Raw genomic sequence first — 20282 nt, 5'->3', positions numbered from 1 at the left:
GATCATTACATGCTGTCTATATCTATGTGTAAAATATTTTTGATGTTATTTATTTGATTTGAGTTTTTTCTATGCTCTTAAGAAGTTCCTTCTCGCCAAATTTTGGGTGCCGACTTTTGGTTGAAGTACAACCGATGAGTTTAATGTAGACGAAGCCAACGTCTTGCAGACTAAATTATTTAATGAATGGCTATTATTTATTCTGATTTTATTGAACCATAAAACTAATTTTTGACTCTTCACATTGAATAATCCGCGAAGCGGATTATATAAAATGTGAAGAGTCAAAAATTAGTTTTATGGTTCAATAAAATCAAAATAAATCATTGCCATTCATTATAAATAAATTTCTATCAAAAATAGGGCTCAAAGAACTTTTTATATTATTTATATTAACAATAACAAGCGTACACACATGTTGGCGTATGAATACTCAACGTCAGAGTGGGCGTGTCGCCATCAAAATTGACAACATTGAAAATAAAACTAATAATTTTAACCAATCAGAAGACAGTAAAAACACCAAATTTATTTATATTAAAATAAAGACTTGTATGTGCTTGTACCAAGTCAGGAGCCTGATATTCACTGGTTGTCGTTTGTGTATGTGTTACCAAGGATTTGTATAGTCTAACTATACAAATTCTTGGTGTTACATATTTGTTTTTCGTTCATTTTTTTTTTATATAAATAAGGCCGTTAGTTTTTTCGTTTGAATTGTTTTACATTGTCATGTCGGGGCCTTTTATAGCTGACTGTGTGGTATGGGCTATGCTAATTGTTGAAGGCCGTACGATGACCTATAGTTTATGTGTTATTTTGGTCACTTGTGGACAGTTGTCTCCTTGGCAATCATACCACATCTTCTTTTTTATATTGGTATGATTACCAACGAGATAATTTTCCACCAGAGACTTACATGTATTGACCTGTCACCACAGACACCTGTCTCAGAATTTTCATCGGTCGGTAGACGAAATAATTACGATTGACATACTTGGGTAGGATTGCTATGCATGATACTGACAACAAAATTAGGCATGTTATATGCCATTGTGTAGAAAAATCAATTTAGATTTCCGACATAACAAGTTTTATCTGAGATTGACAACCGAGAAATCGACATTTAACGGAAATTCGAGACTCAGTGGCTGACATTTTAAAAAAAATGCGAGTTATTTACCTTGTGCTATATTTAGGATTATAGAAAAGAAATTCGGAGACAAGTGCCTGTGGTATTTACGTAGAAATGTGCAACTGCAAGTCAATCTGTCAGATATTTTTTTTTTTAACTTCATGACGATATAACAAACTCTAACTGTCCTCTTGTATAGATCTAGGCAAGCAGTAAGACATTTTCACAAAGAGGGGGAAGGGTTCTACATAGACTTATTCCTCGTTCTTTCTACATTAATGTGTTCGGAACTTTGCCGTAGGGACTTGCCGTGGAGTACCGAATGTGTGGTTGGTATGGATAATACATTAAGGGGCAACTTTGAACCCAAAAACATAATTATAGTTTAAAAAAACACTTCAAATCACCATAATTTCGTGAAATGAAGAAAACGTTTAGATCAACTCTTCTAATGCATGGTCGTAATACACCAATTAATACAATAGAATCAGCGCAATATTTAAACACATACGTTTAAAAGTTAGGACAAGAAAAAGTTTCAACATACAATGACTATGCGGATGACCGGTAAAGGCCATTTCACGTTTTCGTCCTTCACATTCTATAGAGCGAAAAACCCAGATCGCGAAGTCGAAAACGCGATAACGCTCACTCGAAAATGCGAAATCGGAAAGTAATTTTTTCTCACGTTTTGCGCGTTTTCGACTTCGCGATTTCTTTACATGTATGCATCGAAATCAAGGAAACTCACAAAAAGGACAACATCATTCAGAACAATTAAACTCAGCAATATCTATATTAACTAGAGAAAAGTTTTGTGTTTTTTAGAGAACATTATTGAAAAGGCACATTGTCAATTTTTTTTACTATATATTACATGAAGATAATAGTACAACAATGTATGACCTAGAAGCAGGTTTTGTTATTCTATATCGCAATTTTTCGACTGCACCTAAAATGAAAAGTGAATTTATTAATACGCTTATACATATCAATCAATCAATCAATCATTCAATCAATCAATCAATCAATAATCAATCAATCAATCACAAATATAAATATCAATCTGTAAACACGTGTTTTTTCTCAATGTCGTTGGGTTGTCGTCTTAATCACCTACGTAGTATACCCCTTCTTTTAATCATTTGTTAAAATTAACAATGAAATTGAGGAAACCACATGGGTCGTAAATAACTGGCAGATCATTCATATTAGTAATTTTTGTATGTTCTCCTTCAATGTGAAAACATCTGTTACTTGTCTTTGCTTATTTTTGTTGACCCTATGTGTCGACTTCGGTTTATTAAATATTGCCATCTGGACTTCTGCATACATATATTATACATTTGTTTGATATACAATTCAGTTTTCAGTTGATGTACGTATTTGAAGATTTCAGATTTATGAACTAAAGAACGAACATTGAACCATTAAATGCATTTACATAAAATTATGCAAGATAAAATACGACATCATACAAGCTACCTATAATTATACTTGGTTAAGTATTGGGTCGATAATTTTAATCCAGTCAGCTTCTGACCTACTGGCTTGGTCATCTTCAGCCACTGCTACGTCATTTATCATAAAGGTCGGAGTTGAAGTTACTCCCCCTAGAATAAAAAAGAACTCTGGTTAACAAGTATTGTAAGATAGGGGTACTCTGTAAATATTTACATAACATTATACATATCAGTAATAACCTAGTTTTTATCAATATTCTTGACCCACAATGATATTAAAATACAAAATGAGAAATACATACCATTTGTTTTCAAATTGTTCCTTCATTTTAATTTAATAACATTATAATTATGTATATGTTTCATTATTATACGTTATTATAGGCTAACAACAATCTCGCGTCATTTTTTTTTTATTTCAAAATGAATTGCATGAATTGAAACATACATGAAGACACACGTTTCCACAATATAAGTGCACAGGGAAATAAAATAAAAACATTAATCGTACGCGTGTTGATCATAGAGAAAAAAAATTAACCGATCGGCGCTTCATACATTTTCAAGTCAAAGAGATGTTAATAAGGCGTCGTCTTTTAGATCACTATGAAATTTTAATTTTGGGGTTGTTATTTCATCTGCAATACTAAACCATGCACGTATATATCGTATATTCATAGATACGGTTCAAGGACAGAAGGTAAGTTTAAATAAGATCGGAGATAAACGAATAATAAAAAAAGATGCATGCTTCCTAGTTTTATTTAAGAAATAATTCCTTCATGTCATCCCTCTGTCATGCTATATACTTATTTTAACATGTGTAGGCATTAAATTTCATATTTTCAAAACTAATTGAATTGAAAATGTATATGTAATTTCAACCGTTTGAAGGAACTGAATTAGATTGAAATCAATTTCTTCTAGTTGTCTCCCATAGACCGTTATGTGTTTTTCCTGCGCTTCATGGGATGTAGCCATTCAGCACGACAGGACCGACTCGACTAGACGTGTTTCTCAGTTGAAATTTGTTATCTTGCTTATGTGAATTTATTTGATGTTATATGAAATGTTTTGATTTCAGTAGTAATTATAAATTACTTGACTATATTTTGTCGACATGATATTATGTATCATAATGTGCAATTAAAATCAGCACATTGCACTGTCGTGTGGGTATTCAATTTGAACTTTAGTTTGGTTTTTATTAGTCTTATGTGCTTAGAGTTGGGTAGTCTATGGGCGTAGTTATTGAAGAAGAATATGTTTTATTACCAATATTTAATCAAATTTTATGGAAGCAGCTAAAATGTATATAATTTACTAGGAAAAATTGAAAAATAACGATAATGTAAAACGCAAATTTGTGCACGTGTCAAACATATTTTGTGCTAATTAGAACACAGCTTTGTTTACATTTGCGAAATCAGGACGTCATATTAGAATTTTAGTTAATGACTGGTATACGGTTGAGTAAAAATAAAATGCTTACTCGAACAACCATGTTTCCATTCAACTCGACATTCGTGATTGATTCCACTATTTGTTGCCAGCTGTTTGAATTCTACTTCCGGCAATCCCATACTTTTTGCTAGCTCTATCATTTTCCTTTGAATAAAGAACAATATAGCACAGATAGAAGCTCAGGGAAACAAAAAATAAAACAATAGAAGTGAATATAACTTTCCTTCTCCATGTTTCGCAGAATCGATTTAATGGTTATAATAGTAGTCACTATATGCGCAGATTAACTGTTGCAAGTGGACTTAGAAATCCAACTAAACATAGCTAAGGGGACGACTATTTGATATTCTGGGGGGGGGGGCAGGAGGATTTTGAAAATAAATAACTCGGCCTTGATAATCACAAAAATAAATGGTTTGTTCTTTGGTAGTTTGAAAATAAATTACCTGACTTGCAATGTATTGAAAATAAATAACTCAGCAGGTCTATAGCTTCTTGGGCCTTCAGCGATTCCAAAACCATTAAAAAAAAATTTGACTCGCTCCGCTCGGCGAAATATGTTTGACAATACTTTTGAAAGAGGCTAGGTAAAACCAAACTTTAATACTATTTATGTATGCAATACATGTATATTGGTTAGGAATATAAATGATTCATTTTGTGAAGAAAAGTATAAAATACTTTATCTAATTATACCAATTGTCTTTTATAATATACTTTGTATTTGTGTTTCGTTTGTCCTGGGTCGCTATGTATTATCTTAATATGTTTGTATATATTGTCCTCTTGTGCACAAGTATGTGTCTGAGGTTATGAATAAAATCTTGAATCTTAAAATTTTTGCAGGGGATAATGATTAATTTTGATTAAATGGTACACAATAACTTGACTGTACATGTATTATTCATAATTAACAAATATTTTAAAAATTGTATGTGTTCAAATATCATAAATATAGTTGTGAAAATGAATAATCAGTCCCTTGCTTTAATGAAAATGATGAATCTTGCTTCAATAGTGCAGAAAATGAATCATCTGTCCTCTCAGTTTACAAAAATAAATAACCGATCAAAAACAAATCCTCCTAAATGTTTGTTATTTACATCGTTATTTATTGACCATGAATTATTAAATATATTAAGTTCAATATATAAAGTACGTACATTATAACTTGGTCCTGGGTGAGAGTTTTATCATAAAATATATCAAGATGGCTGTATACATTTTGTGCCCAGATAAATGTCATGTTTCCGTTGGTCATCTTGTCCACTGAATGGGTTCCCTATTAAATAAATAATATTTGTTTAAAAGGGAACAACTGTGCACGCTGTTAGATCGAAATTTCAAATATTGGCGCTGATTGGAGGTTATTTCTTTGACACTAGGTTAGGATGATTCCCAATTTAATGAAAAAAGTATTGTGGTTAAGCAGATGACAAACAAAATATTCTGAATCTTGATTTCCCCCCAAACCATATAGTGTTAAATGGTGAGCGTTGAAAATAAAAAAAAGAAATGTTCGCCCTTTGCACGGAAAAAAATTTGACTCTGACCAAAAAACCGTACCCCCTCTTGAAGTGTTTACTCCAAAAATATTTGGATTTTAGCGTTCCTGATGAAGTTAAAACCAGATAAACAGATTCAGTCTAAGGAAACTTTTTAAGTGTTGTTTTCATGATTTTTAATCTTTCTTATTTGAACAATATATTTTCTTAATTTCAAGTAAAAGTCGAAATATTGGATGTTTGTTTTTCCACGGCACAACCATTACCATTCCGTACAAAAATTTCTACGATGAAGTTCTTAATTAAACAAAATTATCAGAACTTACCATAGCAACCAGGAACGAATTTCTATGATACGGTAAAGGAAATAAATGCATGCGGAATCTCAACTTGTCCGGTCCGTAATGGTCTGCAAGATTTACTAAAGTTGGTAAGGCAGCTTTACTGTCCGGACAAAGAGGCCCCATGTAGACATCAAACTCGACTGGCACAACATTAGTTCGTTGGTCTCCATATATAAATCCCAAAGGTCTTGGAGGTACAGGAGTAGTTTCGAAAGCCAATGGAAGAATTAATAAAATAATTTTAACGAACATCTTTTTCTACAATAAAAAAAAAATTAGAAACAGAAAATAATTCAAAAGATAAGAAACAGAACAACGTATATATTTGTGATAAAATTGTTTACTTATGACAAATTTATCTTGAGTTTATATTTAACTGGGTTAAATAATATATTATGTTCTTTAATCTACCGAATCAAAGTTAAGTTTTATCATTTTAAAAGTGAAAAGCCATTTTTTTGGCAAATCTCTAATACTAGATATTCGAATGAGCAGATGTGGTATAAATGCCATAGACCAAATGAAATAGCAGCAAGATATCTTAAATCGGTTTTAGACAATTTTGCACTTAGCTATGTCTGAAAACAGCTATGTTTGTACTTGCAGAATATCATCAATATGGTATCTTGGCCTTCAAAATCAACGGACTTTTTGGAATCCTAGTGATCAGCCACGGGATCAACTGGATAAACGTGTGCACCAGCGTCAACCCCCGCCTCACACCCATCATCATCATCATACTTTATTTCCTCCTAAAGGAGATTGACAAAATGCATATAAATTGTGTACAATTACAAAGTTTTGAAATTATATAAAAGAATTATAGTCACTAAATATTTTGAATTCAAAAGTATTTACAGTCTACAGTATTTAAGATAGGAAAATCCTTTGTTAAGGTCGTCTAAACAATGCTCTGGTGTTAAAAAGTCCAATAGAGCTTCGTGATTGCCAATCAGAAAACAGGACACGTACTCGTCTGATTTTGAAAGCAGTGTGTATAAGAACTTGTCACTAGTCCTTTCTGATAATCTTTTATATAGCAAGTGTCTTTGTGTTTGAAGTTCTGTGCACATTCTAATTTGATGGTAAAGTGTATCTTGAACAAAGTGTCCACAAAAGTTGCAATTCCCGCTAGTCGTGGGAGTAGACCAAAGTTTAGCTACATGTTTAGCGGTTTGAAGTCTGCCAGTATATTTTGCATATTGCCATATAAAATCATAGCCATTGTTCTCAAACAATCTTAGAAATCGTGTAAAATCGTTGTCACTACGCATTCGCTCTTCCTTTTGATGTTTTCATCCAGGTTAATCGCACTATTGACAATGTTTTTTCCACTGTAATTTGGTTGGGAAACAGCCGGTAAACATATAGCTATTCATAAATTCAAAAGTGAATATTTTGATAAAATGTTAATTACATCTGGGATGAATCCATGTTGTTTCCTACTGGTATCTCCGAAATACTGATAAAGTCTATTAATGAAAATTTGTTTGGTAAGTGATTGGCCCTTCATTTCACAAAGTTTATACAGGAACATAAGTTTCCGTTTTTCTACTAGTATAGGTAGTCTCTCGAGGTTGGTCATAGATTCGCACATATCTGACCGTGTTCGTTTCGGAAAGCCTTGAATATGTTTAACAATGGAATGTTGGAAAGTTTCTATACACCTTAAGTCTTTTGGTTTTATCCCGTTCCATAGCTCACATCCGTAAAGTACCGCAGGTATTACAATTTTGTTGTAGAGGCCACATACAGTTAACGGATTTAACAAACAAGATCCAGTACCGGCTATAGAAAAATAGACATTGCGACCCTTCCTACATGAATGCTGAATATCAGGAAATTACGTCACCAGCTAATTCCTCGCTATTTAAGAAATAATCCAGTAAAGTTCGAGTTGGAATGTACGTAAATGATGAAGCATCACAAAGCGTGCTTGCATTAACAGGGATAATGTTATTCCTTAACATGAAATCTGAAAATACGATTGATTATTCCCTGTTAATGCAAGCACGCATTAAGTCTTACTTCGGATCACCTACCAGTTGTCTGCCAAGGTCGGTTACTCTGCAACTAGTGTTGAAATCACCGGCTACAATTACGGGCCCAAATTTTGAAAAGTTGCTGACACAATCTTCAACAATGTTCATTTCATATTTGTAATTCTGATTATTACTGTCTGCGTGTAAGTAGACCGAGAAAACAAATATAGAGTTAATTTTTAAATTGCTATTTGGATGGAAAGTTGTCTCATTGGCACTCACACCACATCTTCCTATATCTAGTTTTCGTTACACTGTATTTCAATTCCTAGTATTCTTTCGGAGACGGGACAGTTAATTGGTTTTATGTTGAACTTCAATGTTTTCTTGTACATAATTGCAACGCCACCTTTTCCACATTTACGGGTTTCAATGTTAACACTTGTATCTACGGAAGCCGATAAGGGCCATTCAAAAAAAATATTTTATGTCGTAATTACGACATAACAAGTCGTAATTTCGACATAACATGTCGTTATTACGACATCGCTATGTCGTAATTTCGACATAACATGTCGTTATTACGACATCGCTATGTCGTAATCTCGACGTAGCATGTCGTTATAACGACATCGTTATGTCGTAATTTCGACATAACATGTCGTTATAACGACATCGCTTTGTCGTAATTTCGACATCACTATGTCGTAATAACGACATAACTATACTAAAAGAATATGTATTATGATAGAAAAGAGACTAAATGACACAGACATTAACAACTATAGGTCATCATAATGCCCCCAATTTTAAGAAAAGCCCCCGCATAGTCAGCTATAAAAAGGGGGGAAAGATACCATAGGGAGAGTCCCGAAATGCTGTGTGGCAGACAGTGTTATTATTTAATTATTAGCTCCCTTGGTAAAACTCCAAATTTCATATCTAATGTATTTTATTGTTAAATGATTTACATGAAGCTTATGAAGTTTATATATGTTAATTGCATAGCTTTTGCTATTTGAATTCATTGTTAAAGATATTTATTTATATTGTAAAGTTTAATATTTGCATCGTCGCAAAATCTTTGGATACCTTCTTTGAATACCTTCAGTGAGAAACTGATATATTTTATAAAAATGAATTGTGGAGAAAAAATTAACGTTAGTCAAGTGGCTATACAGGCAGACTTGGTAGTTAATACGATATGAATAAGCGAATGTGAATATGCGAGCCTAACTTGCCAGCCAAGCTTCCCATCTCCCTCAAAATAAGTGCATACTACATGGCTTCGTGTAATAAGGGTAAATTAGAATATCAATAGCTCTAATGCCTTACAAACGTTGGGCACGATATTCCCACAACACGTTACACTTAAAATGCGACGTCGAAGAGGGTCTTTGACTTCGATTAATTTTTGCAAGTTTTGTTCGGTTGATTCTGGTTCTGTTCGTTTTGTGATGTCATTTTATCAAAAAATTACCTCGAGTTGTGGAAATCGATATAATAATGTTTACCCTTTAAGTTATTTCAACTTAAAATGCAGTTCTGTCGCAAGTAATGTAGGAAGAAAAGATGGGACGGAAGTACATGTGTACGGTTTTCATATTTTTTTTTATGATAGGATGTTTAACTTTCAAGTTGCATATCATCTGTAATTGTAAAATTTCTATATCTTAATTCATCCCTAATACAAATATATCTGACACTCTGCAAGTAAATCGAACATTTTTACCCTTGGTTAAATTTGAATAGAATTGTATTTTCCCCGACACATAAGTTGTCGAAATACACCCCTTCAATTACTTGAACCTTGGCTTGAGAATTATTTCCCAAGTCGTCTTCAGATATATACATTTTAAAATATAGTTATCTACTCCTGGGTCGTCCGCGAAAACGGCAAATAAAAATATAATCCCGGTTTTTTTTTAATTCGATGAAACGGTTTTCGTTGCTGTTTGGGATTCGTCTTTCAATTACCTCCATTTCATGCACAAGTTTATATTGACGAAAAGTTTCGGCTTCGCTCGTACAGGAATTACTTTCATCACGAAATAGCAGGACAAATCGCGAAGTAAAACATTCCGTGAACTGGTATTAAGTGTTTTGATATTGGTGATTGCACCTAACTGAATTGACGACTTTAAATGATCTATTTCTGAGTACTTCCGTAACATAAATTTCAATTTATTTTATAAAATGGGATTTTTCCCCCATTTCCAAATTCTTTTAAATAAATCGTTAAAAGCTATACAATTAATAAAAATTGCAAAATTTAACCTGTGTCGAACATATATCCCCGTGCGGAGTCTATAGCAACATGCACTAATTTTTTTTCGGCAGCAATCATTAATATCTTTCTCCAAATTTCAAAACACGATTTATTTTAATTATCATAAACATTTAATTGAAACTTTAGCACATTTAACGTCGGAAATTAGCGTCTTTAGGATTTTAGACGTTTTCAGACATTTGGAAAAATTGGCTACCGGTTTTGTAATGTATGGAAGCATTTTATTTATTAAGACCCAAAAATGTAGTTAATAAGGAAAGAATCTTGGCTTTTTTTACTCTTCGTATATCTAACTTTTGTTTTGATCAATTATAAAAAAAATACGCCTTCACTGCTTTGAAAAATGAAATATCAACTTGGACAAAATGGCAAGCGTTTGAAAAATGACTGTGTAGAGAAGATTTTATTGAATCAGCAATATTTGAACTCACATGAGGCAAATATTTGTACTTTTGTTAGATATTATTATTGTCTTACTATTTTTATTCATTTTCTACTATAATATGCAGTCGAGTCAAATGAAATTTGGTAAAATAACGGCTTTAACGACACAAAGAACCGACACATGTCATTGTTCCTGTCAAGAATCAAGAAGATCAGAGAATAAGAAATAGGATCACTATACATAAGAGTTAAAACAGTTTTTCATAAATGTAACGTTGGATGGGGACATCCGTTTTTTTTCACATAGCTTTCTTTTTTTAATCCTCAAATATACTAGATATTACTTAGGAGATGATCAAGAGCTGTAAAAACATAATTCAAAAAATATATTGAATTTGTTTTAATATTGGTTCGTGTTTTCTAACATTTTTATTTTGTTTTGCGAGTTTCGAAGATTCTGTTTTAAATCCTAGGGGTTGTAGGAACATCGCGCGTGCCCAACGTTTGAAAGTAGAAATAGAGCTATCAATACTTCAATATACCCTTATACCAAGAAGCCATGTAGTTTGCGCTTATTTAAAGGGAGATGGAAAGCTTGGCTTGACATGATTGTATAATTTCAGTCCTCTAATAATTCCACATTTCATTCTTCCAACATGTGTGACTGCATAGCTATTCTACAACCGATAACTTGTTAATCTAAACGACTTTGTCTGACTGTACAGCCCTAGCACTATGGGCCATATTAATCTAACAACAAACAAATGGAAGTTTTAACGTCATTGATTGGCTAAGCAGCCCATGCACGGTCGGATGTTAATCTAAATCGGTATCTAAAACATACATAAGTTTCTCACTGAAGGTATCCAAAGAAGGTAACCAAAGATTTTGCGACGATGCAAACATTAAACTTTACAATATAAATAAATATCTTTAACCGATGAATTCAAATATCAAAAGCTATGCAATTAACAAATATATACTTATTAAGCTTCATGTAAATTATTTAACAATAGAATACATTAAATATGAAATTTGGAGTTTTACCAAGGGAGATAATAATTGAATAATAACACGGGACTCTGGTATCTTTCTTCCCTCTTTTATAGCTGACCATGCGGGGGCTTTTATAATTATCGGGGACATTATGATGACGTATAATTGTTAATTTCTTTGTCATTAAGTCTCTTGCCAATCATAATACATATTCTTTTAAATATAGCGATGTCGTTATTACGACATAGCTATGTCGTTTAAACGACATGGTGATGTCGTTATTACGACATGATAACGACATAAAATGATTTTTTTGAATGGCCCTTATCGGCTTCCGTATGTATCCGCTATACCTAAACTATGATAATTATTATCTAATGTGTTAAGAAATTGCAGAGAGTGGTTAAATAACTTATGCTACGATAATACGGCAATGTCACAATTCGTATACTTAAAGAGTTCAGATAAGCAGACTGATGATGACATATGCCACAGATATATATACATGTATATAAAAAAAACAACAAAAAAAAAAACAACAACAGAGAAACAATAGTCTACAATTTTCAAGAATGCCATGAAATTATATATAATGCGTTTGAAATTCAGACAGGATAAAATAAGATACTTTTGTAATTTGCCTTTGTTTTAAATAAGTTTTTCTTTTCTTGAAAATCGTACATGGATGCAAATGTGTGGTAACGTTATTCCAGAATTTGAACGTGTTGACTTACTATGCTGCGCTTTATCGCTAAATACTGAGTAAGTAATTAAGTAATTAAGTAATTAAGTAATTAAGTAATTAAGTAATTAAGTAAGTAAGTAAGTAAGTAAGTAAGTAAGTAAGTTAAGTAATAGTCCATCCGCAAAACAATCTATATAAAAATGTAGATCTCTATACATTCTTTATCTTCATATAAGATATAACCATGCTACCACTGATGCGTATATATAGTTTCACTTTTTCAGGATTTCGCATGTGACTTTTTCAACCAACGTATACGAGCATGCGAATTAAGAACATCTGAATTTTAATCATATTGTCTGCAAAATACCCGCTTGCCCCTATATAAAGTAGAATAGAGAAAAAAATTAAGATGTATAATAAAAGTCTTTTTTTTTTTTTTTTTTTTTTTTACAAATTTTTAACTTAATTTCTTTTGAACTTGTGTCTTCGTAAGTCTGAAATCTCAGTACAAAATAGAGAGCACAAAGAAAACACATATTTTTTTTTATCTTAACTTATGAGTCTTACACATGAATTACATACTACTCTCGAAATTTGCACATTTCATTAAAGATATAGGCTGATTGTTGTATGCCTTTTCAAAATCTAAGATGGTGGAAGACACCCATATGCGACCTCAATCCCGATCTTGCGAGGGCATTAAAGCCAGTCAAGATAGTCATAACCCCCGTCTCACCCATAATCAACTACATTTAGGAATTTTTATAGCAAATATCATTGTTAGAGACGGAGCTCTAGTGTTCTAGTAATGATATTACGCATTCATCAATTCGAAAGGAGTTGTATGTTGACCTCAACTATAGCTCACACGTCGAACTAGGGATAAATGATATCACAGATGCATTTTAATAGTATGACGTCCATTATCACTGAGCTAGTGTACATATCTTTTTAGGGGCTAGGATTTTCTCGCTGCATTAAATACCCATTGGATGCCTTATGCTGTTATCTGCTCTATTGTTGGGTTGTTGTCTCTTTGACACATTCCTTATTTCCATTCTCAATTTTATATCTGCTTTATCCATATTTGGCACAACATTTTGGAATTTTTGGTCCTCAATGCTCTTGAACTTTGTACTTGTTTGGTTTTATAACTTTTTTTTATCTGAGCGTCACTGATGAGTCTTATGTAGATGCAACGCGCGTCTGGCGTATTAAATTATAATCTTGGTACCTTTGATAACTATTGACTTACATCTCAAAAGTGATTATGGCAATGATGACTACAAAACTTTAAAACGAAAAAGACGATTTCAGCTTTTTTTATATTTTCAATTTCTATGCAGCAACATTCCAGCAGAACATGTATAAGGAGTATAACTCTTTTGGTTGTTGCGACATTCAGAAGGTTGTGTTTCTACTCATGATTATCTTGATAGAGGGTTGCTGCTTATAAGACAGATATTTAGCTAAAGATTCAAATAGGTCGAAGTCGAAATCCTTCCTAACAAATTTTGTTAACAGAATCTCGAGTTTGTTGATTGTTATGAAATATCTGTTTCGCATGCAGATTACAACGGATATGTTCTTTTTGTTGTAATTGTAACTTCGAAACCACCGAATTCAAACTCCCCGGCAGTTCCAGTTCCGATCCGCATACGGGCCCGAATACTAATTAATGGGCACAAGGATAATAGTTACGCTGAACGGTGCCCACTGGTCACCTGAACAGAAACGGTTAAAATTGATTCTATACGCGACAAAAAATAGTACATGATTTCCGGTTTAAAGTGAAAGTACGTTACTAAGGGGATACACAGTTTATAATTGCTGCTATATAAAACGGATATTAGCTTAATGCAAAGTTCCGGAATAACCATATTTCAAAGGATACTGTTGAGAGAGATACAAAAAGTAAAGAAAATACCAAATAATCAATAATCATAATAATTCACTAAAAAGAAACAATTGAAAATGCATAGAAGATTCACCCTTTACTCTATTTATATCTTAAAGCGAGTGACATGGCTTATTTTTTTTTAGAAAAAAAAACCTAATGTCCTATTTTGCACTCTCATGACATATATTGAATGGCCCCCTACAGAGATATTGAATTTCGTTACATCTTGCCACCCTTTACATAATTAATTGTGGTGACCTCTGGTCACCCTACACATATATTGAATTTGGTAACCTCTGATCACCCTTTACATATATTGAATTTACCTACAATTAATTAGATACTGAATTTTGTAACCTCTGGTCAACCTTGCCACCTTAAACAGATATAGAATTTTGTTACATCCAGTCACATTTCAGATATTAACTGTGGTGACCTCTGGTCACCCTACACATATATTGAAATTGGTTACCTGTGGTCACCCAACACATGCATTAAATTCTCTTAAACATTAAAAGATATTGAATTTGGTTACTTCTGGTCACCCCCGCAAGCCTTCTCAGATATTGAATTTTGTTACATCTTGTCACCTTTAACATAATTAATTGTGGTGACCTCTGGTCACTCTATACATATATGAACTTTAAATCCCTCAAGTGACCCCACACATCAACTGAATGGGGTTACCTCTGGTCACCCTTCACATATTTTGAATTTGGATACCTCTTATCATACACAAATATATAATTTGGTTATCTCTAGTCACCGTGCATACATATTGAATTTGGTTACCTATATTTAGCCTACTTAAATATTAAATTTTGTAAACTTCGTTCACTCTACTCATATATTGAACGTTGTAGCCTCTGATCAATCTACACAAATATTGAAAAAGGTAACCTCTGGTTAACCATTACAGATATCGAATGTGCTTACCTCTGGTCATCCTATACATATATTGACTATGGTCACCCTACAAAGATATTGAACATGGTTACCTCTGGTCACCCTACAAATATATTGAATATGGTGACCTCTGGTCACCTTACCAAAATTTTGAATATGGTTACCTCTGGTCACCCTATGCAGATATTGAATGAGGTTACCTCTGGTCACCTTACACATATTTTGAAAATGGTTACCTCTGGTCACCCACACAGATATAAGCTATGGTTACTTCTGGTCATCCTACAAAGATATTGAAAATGGTAACCTTTGGCCAACATTCAATAAATTGACTTATGTTACTTATTATAACAATTCACAAAAAATGAATTTGGTTAGCATCGGATATCTCGATTCACACTTTTTGCGCTACTTTTATAATTAATATAGTAACTTCTGGTCGCTGTACACATATATCTAATTATTTTGCCATTTTTAACAAATATATATAGCAATTGGCTTTTTTGGAATGTGGTTACCTCGGATCACTATACATAGATAAAAAATATTTTTCTTTAGACACCATGCATAAATATTGAATTTAGGTACCTTTATTAACCCTACTTATATGTTTAATTTGGTAATCTCTGGTCACACTACCAAGATGTTGAATGTGGTTAGCTCTTGTAACCATACAAATATATTGAATATGGTTACCTCTGGTCACCCTACACATATATTGACTATGGTGACCTCTGGTCACCCTTCCAAAATTGTGAATATGGTTACCTCTGGTCACCCTACACAGATATTGAATAAGGTTACCTATGGTCACCTTATACAGATATTGAATAAGGTTATTTTTGGTCACCTTTAAAGATATTGAATATGGTTACCTCTGGTCACCCTAAACATATATTGAAGTTGGTTACCTTTGGTCACCCTACATATATTTCAAACATGGTAACCTCTGGTCACCCACATATATATTGGCTATGGTAACCTCTGGTCATTCTACACAACAACCCTACAATAGATTGGCTTATGTTACTTATGGTTACAATTCATTAATAATGAATATCTTTTGTCAACTTAAAAGATATTGAATGTGGTTACCTCTGGTCACCCTACACATTTATCGAATTGGGAAACCCTTTCATATTATTGAATGAAATTACCTCCGGGCATCGTATACATAGATTAACTTAAGTAACTACTGGTCACCCTTTAGTGGAATGGGGTTACCTTTGGTCAGCATACACAGATATTAATGTTAGTAACCTCCGGTCACCGTTCAAAAATATTGGCTTTGGTAACCTCTGGTCACAATGAATTTTTATTGGAATCGGTTATCTCGTATCACACTATACAGATGTTAAATTTGGTTAACACTTCCCGCAACATTTTTCACAGTAAATGAACTTTGGTGTTTTCTGGTCAAAGTATACAGATGTACTGTTGACATTGGTTCTGTATATGTCAGTACTGGTATTGATCTATGATATTTCTATAAAAGTTGGTTAAATTTCATTTTTCTTCCTTTGTTTTAGAATTCACCAGAATGAAGCTGTAGCTGAACCAGAGCTATGCAGACAAATACTGAAGGAAGAGATAATTTTCTACCAAGAATTGAAAGAGAAATTGTTCTTATATAATAATGTACTTTTGTAAATTTTAATGACTGATATAAGCATAATGCTGATAAAGAGTAATTCAGAAATTACTGATCGATACCCTGTTTTGTTCTTCAGACATGACTTGATTGCCTTATGTTCAAATGACATATTTTCTATAGTACTCGTCTGTTCAATTTCGTATATGTTTTTGTCCGTAAAATGATTCAATGAGAGCTGTACAGACGAGTTTTCTGTAGACTGAACGTATATCTGACTTCTTATAATAGATGTTTTGTATTTTCGTTTTTTTATCCCTTTGATTGTTTTAAGTGCTATACTTGTTCACACGTCATATATTTTGTCAATAGAGTTTACATTTTTGTCTTTTCAGTTTTAATTGAGGTTATTTAATATGAGTACAATGTAGCTAGTTTGTCGTCTTCTCTTCCATTATATGAACATGATTTTAACATAAAATATGTAATTCATACTCATACTTATGGGCATTTATAAATATGTAACATTTACATTGTAGGGGGGTATAACCATTAGTAATTATTTACCAGAATGAAGCACAAAGAAAAAGAATAATGAAACTAGGAAAAAATGTGGTGGTTTTAGATGTTACATATAAAGGTATATACTTATATATAATCATGGAAATTTCAATTTAAAATATTGATACGTTTAAAAAAAGTTTAACTGTGTGACAATAAACTTACAACATATGTTTTATTTAACTGCCTATGGTTATTCATTCTATGCTCTTTTTGCAAGAGATGAACAGCAAGGCCGGGGCACTCATATTTTGTAATATATCTCGTCAAATGATACTGGTTGTCAAAATAGTTGTGAGATCTCTGAAGACTACGGCTGAAAATCATGGATTTGATTTATGTCCAAGGTTTGTGGGTATCAAAGTTGACAATAATTCAAATTCAATATCATTGCTTATTAACACTCCATTTTCGTCATGTTATTTGTTTACAGTTAGTTACATCATTCGGAGTCAAGACCAAATCTGATATGGATATAAAAGATAAATAAAGGCCATTCAATTATATCTTTTAATATATTTGTCTGTAAAACACTGCATGAAATGATACGTTTAAAAAATTTATTCATATATTAAATTTCTAGTTTTGAATTTAATGTCTGATTTATGAAGAATTATTTTAGTAGTTTATTAAAGTTTCATAATTTTGTTAAATTTCCTATTTATTTAAGTTTAATTTCGATTTATGGGTTATTAAATTTGTTATTTATTTGAAAAATAATACCAGTTTAAATTTGTTATTTAAAAGATTTAAATCTAGTTTATCACCGTTAAATTTGTCGTTTAAACATACGTTTATTTTTTAACAAACTACTAATATAAAACAATTTTACTGAAATTTAATTTGGATTAAATAACAAGTTTAAACTAATTAACTTTCCTTTCGGTAAATTTGAAATTTAATGCCAGTTTTCGTAACGTGTGTATGTATGTTGTTTTATATCAATGATTATTTCTTCGTCAACAAATTAAGGCTTCAATACTGTCAGATAAATACATGGTGTACAAATTAGAAAGAAAAAAAGACAACTTTACGATCGGGCTTATCATAATTGTCCAAAAAGAAAAACTTTCGTTGCAAAAATATTAACAACTTGTAATACGTAAATAATTATTCAAATCTTGAAAATCTCCAAATCTTTAGAGATTGTCAATAAAGTATATGACTGTCTTCGTCAGATTTCCATGGACATTCTGGTTATCTTTTTATCTTTCTCAATAACAGAAAATACAAAACACAACAAAAAACAAGAGCTCTATAAATAATGGCTACATGTAAATCTCATCGTTTGTTTTTTTATCGTTTTATTAGGAATAATTAAGTAATGAATAGTTTAAACAACATGTATTTATCGCAGTACATAAACACATGCAAATAGAAGATATTTTTAGAAACAAGCAGTCTTGATTATCCCCCTTATTATAGACTAAATATATTTTGCATTTTGACTTTCTTCTTCCACTTGATAATATTTATCATTATCATATTTATACGAAATGAACTTCTATACAGTGCACTTTGTCAGATATTTCTTTAAGATCGTATTATTTTTTTAAATAATATTTATATGGGATGTAACTCTTTTTGTCAACAATGATATCTGCGGAAAATATTCATTTTTAAAATAAGTTATCTCCCATTACATTTGAAAAGCGTAAATATTAAGATAACATTTTATAAAACATTTCTTTTTCTTCTTTTTTTTATATTCAACACTGTTTTACGGATGGATGGATTATCCTTTAAAAAAGTTAAAAAAAAAAGCCGCATACTAGTATAAAAGGGCACAATAAGAAAAAGTAAGAGCTGTTTTAGCGCAAATTTCAAAATATTCACGAAGTACACGGGATCTTTTCTTTTTTCCAACTTGTCGTAATTTGCAACTTACTCTTTCGCAAATAATGTTACCCGTTTGTACAACATAATTCGCTTTTCCGTATGTGAAAGTTACGCGGGCGCATTTAATTTGCGCGCATTGTTTGATTATCTTCATACGTTTGTGCGCATTAGTTTTTCAGAAACACTGTGACAGGTAAATTAAGATAATCCACATTAAAAATGACTGTAGTTGTATTGAACTTGAACATGTTCAAATTTTGAATTACATATTTTTTTTCATAATTCTGTATTTTTTTTAAATTTATTTTTAAAGAAATCGAAGACTTAAAAGCAGACTGCAATAAGGACCTCAAATTGGATGTATTATTCATTTTATCTATTTGTTTCATTCGTAAACACAATCTTACGTTTTGGACAGGTCATATGTGCCTTCCTCTTTTTCTTATTTCCTATGAGTTAAAAAACGATTATACATTTTTAAACAAATCGTGCATTATAAAATTGAGAATGGAAATGGGGAATGTATCAAAGTGACAACAATCCGACCACAGAAAAAAAAACCCAGCAGAAGTTTACCAACAGGTCTTCAATGTAACGAGAAATTCCAGCACCCGGAAGCGTCCTTCAGTTGGCCCCTAAACAAATATATACTAGTTCAGTGATAATGAACGCCATACTAATTTCCAAATTGTACACAAGAAACTAAAATCAAAATAATACAAGACTAACAAAGACCAGAGGCTCCTGACTTGGGACAGGCGCAGAAATGCGGCGGGGTTAAACATGTTTATGAGTTCTCAACCCTCTCCCTATACCTCTAGCCAACGTAGAAAATAACAATACGTACATTTAAAATTCAATTCAAGAGAAGTCCGAGTCTGATGTCAAAAGATGTAACCAAAGAAAATAAACAAAATGACAATTATACATGAATAACAACAGACTCCTAGCAGTTAACTGACATGCCAGCTCCAGACTTCAATTAAACTGATTGAAAGATTATGATTTCATCATATGAGTATCAGGCACAATCCTTCCCGTTAGGGGTTTAGTATCATACCATCATAACATATATGAATAGAACATAACCCGTGTCATGGCAACATGACGACCTGATTTGAAAAAAACAAAGTAACAATTGCAATAAATTCAGGATCTTCTTTTGAAATCATACAGTGAAGATCACTTCTAATCTCCCGATAGAACTGTCAAAATAATCTGTCCGAGGACACCA

At 32.2% G+C, this 20282-nt stretch overlaps 1 protein-coding gene and 1 long non-coding RNA gene across 2 annotated transcripts; one reads left to right on the top strand and one right to left on the bottom strand.

The window, feature by feature from the left end:
- Positions 1-2051: 2051 nt before the first annotated feature.
- LOC134682007 (uncharacterized) lies at positions 2052-6162 on the bottom strand. The gene is made up of 5 exons (XM_063541613.1): positions 5894-6162; positions 5226-5344; positions 4091-4206; positions 2621-2748; positions 2052-2087 (listed from the first exon to the last, which is right to left on the bottom strand). The coding sequence occupies exons 1-4, from the start codon at positions 6032-6034 to the stop codon at positions 2627-2629; spliced, it is 498 nt and encodes a 165-aa protein (XP_063397683.1). The 5' UTR covers positions 6035-6162; the 3' UTR covers positions 2052-2087; positions 2621-2626.
- Positions 6163-14045: 7883 nt separating this feature from the next.
- Positions 14046-17290, top strand: LOC134682006 (uncharacterized). The gene is made up of 3 exons (XR_010100756.1): positions 14046-14165; positions 16587-16695; positions 17188-17290. It is a non-coding gene; the product is annotated as an uncharacterized LOC134682006 (long non-coding RNA).
- The last annotated feature ends 2992 nt before the right edge of the window (positions 17291-20282 follow it).

The sequence above is a fragment of the Mytilus trossulus genome, chromosome 8 (genome assembly GCF_036588685.1).
Source record: "Mytilus trossulus isolate FHL-02 chromosome 8, PNRI_Mtr1.1.1.hap1, whole genome shotgun sequence".
In the NCBI taxonomy this organism is placed as follows: domain Eukaryota; kingdom Metazoa; phylum Mollusca; class Bivalvia; order Mytilida; family Mytilidae; genus Mytilus; species Mytilus trossulus.
Note: the sequence above shows the minus strand (reverse complement) of the source record. Positions and strands in the feature narration are given on the sequence as shown.

Excerpts from the sequence above, each read along its gene's own strand:
- LOC134682007 (XM_063541613.1), bottom strand. The coding sequence starts at position 6,034 with ATGGGGCCTCTTTGTCCGGACAGTAAAGCTGCCTTACCAACTTTAGTA. Across the intron at positions 5,345-5,893 it reads ATTCGTTCCTGGTTGCTATG|GGAACCCATTCAGTGGACAA; the intron begins GTAAGTTCTGAT and ends TTTATTTAATAG. Across the intron at positions 4,207-5,225 it reads ACCCAGGACCAAGTTATAAT|GAAAATGATAGAGCTAGCAA; the intron begins GTACGTACTTTA and ends CTTTATTCAAAG.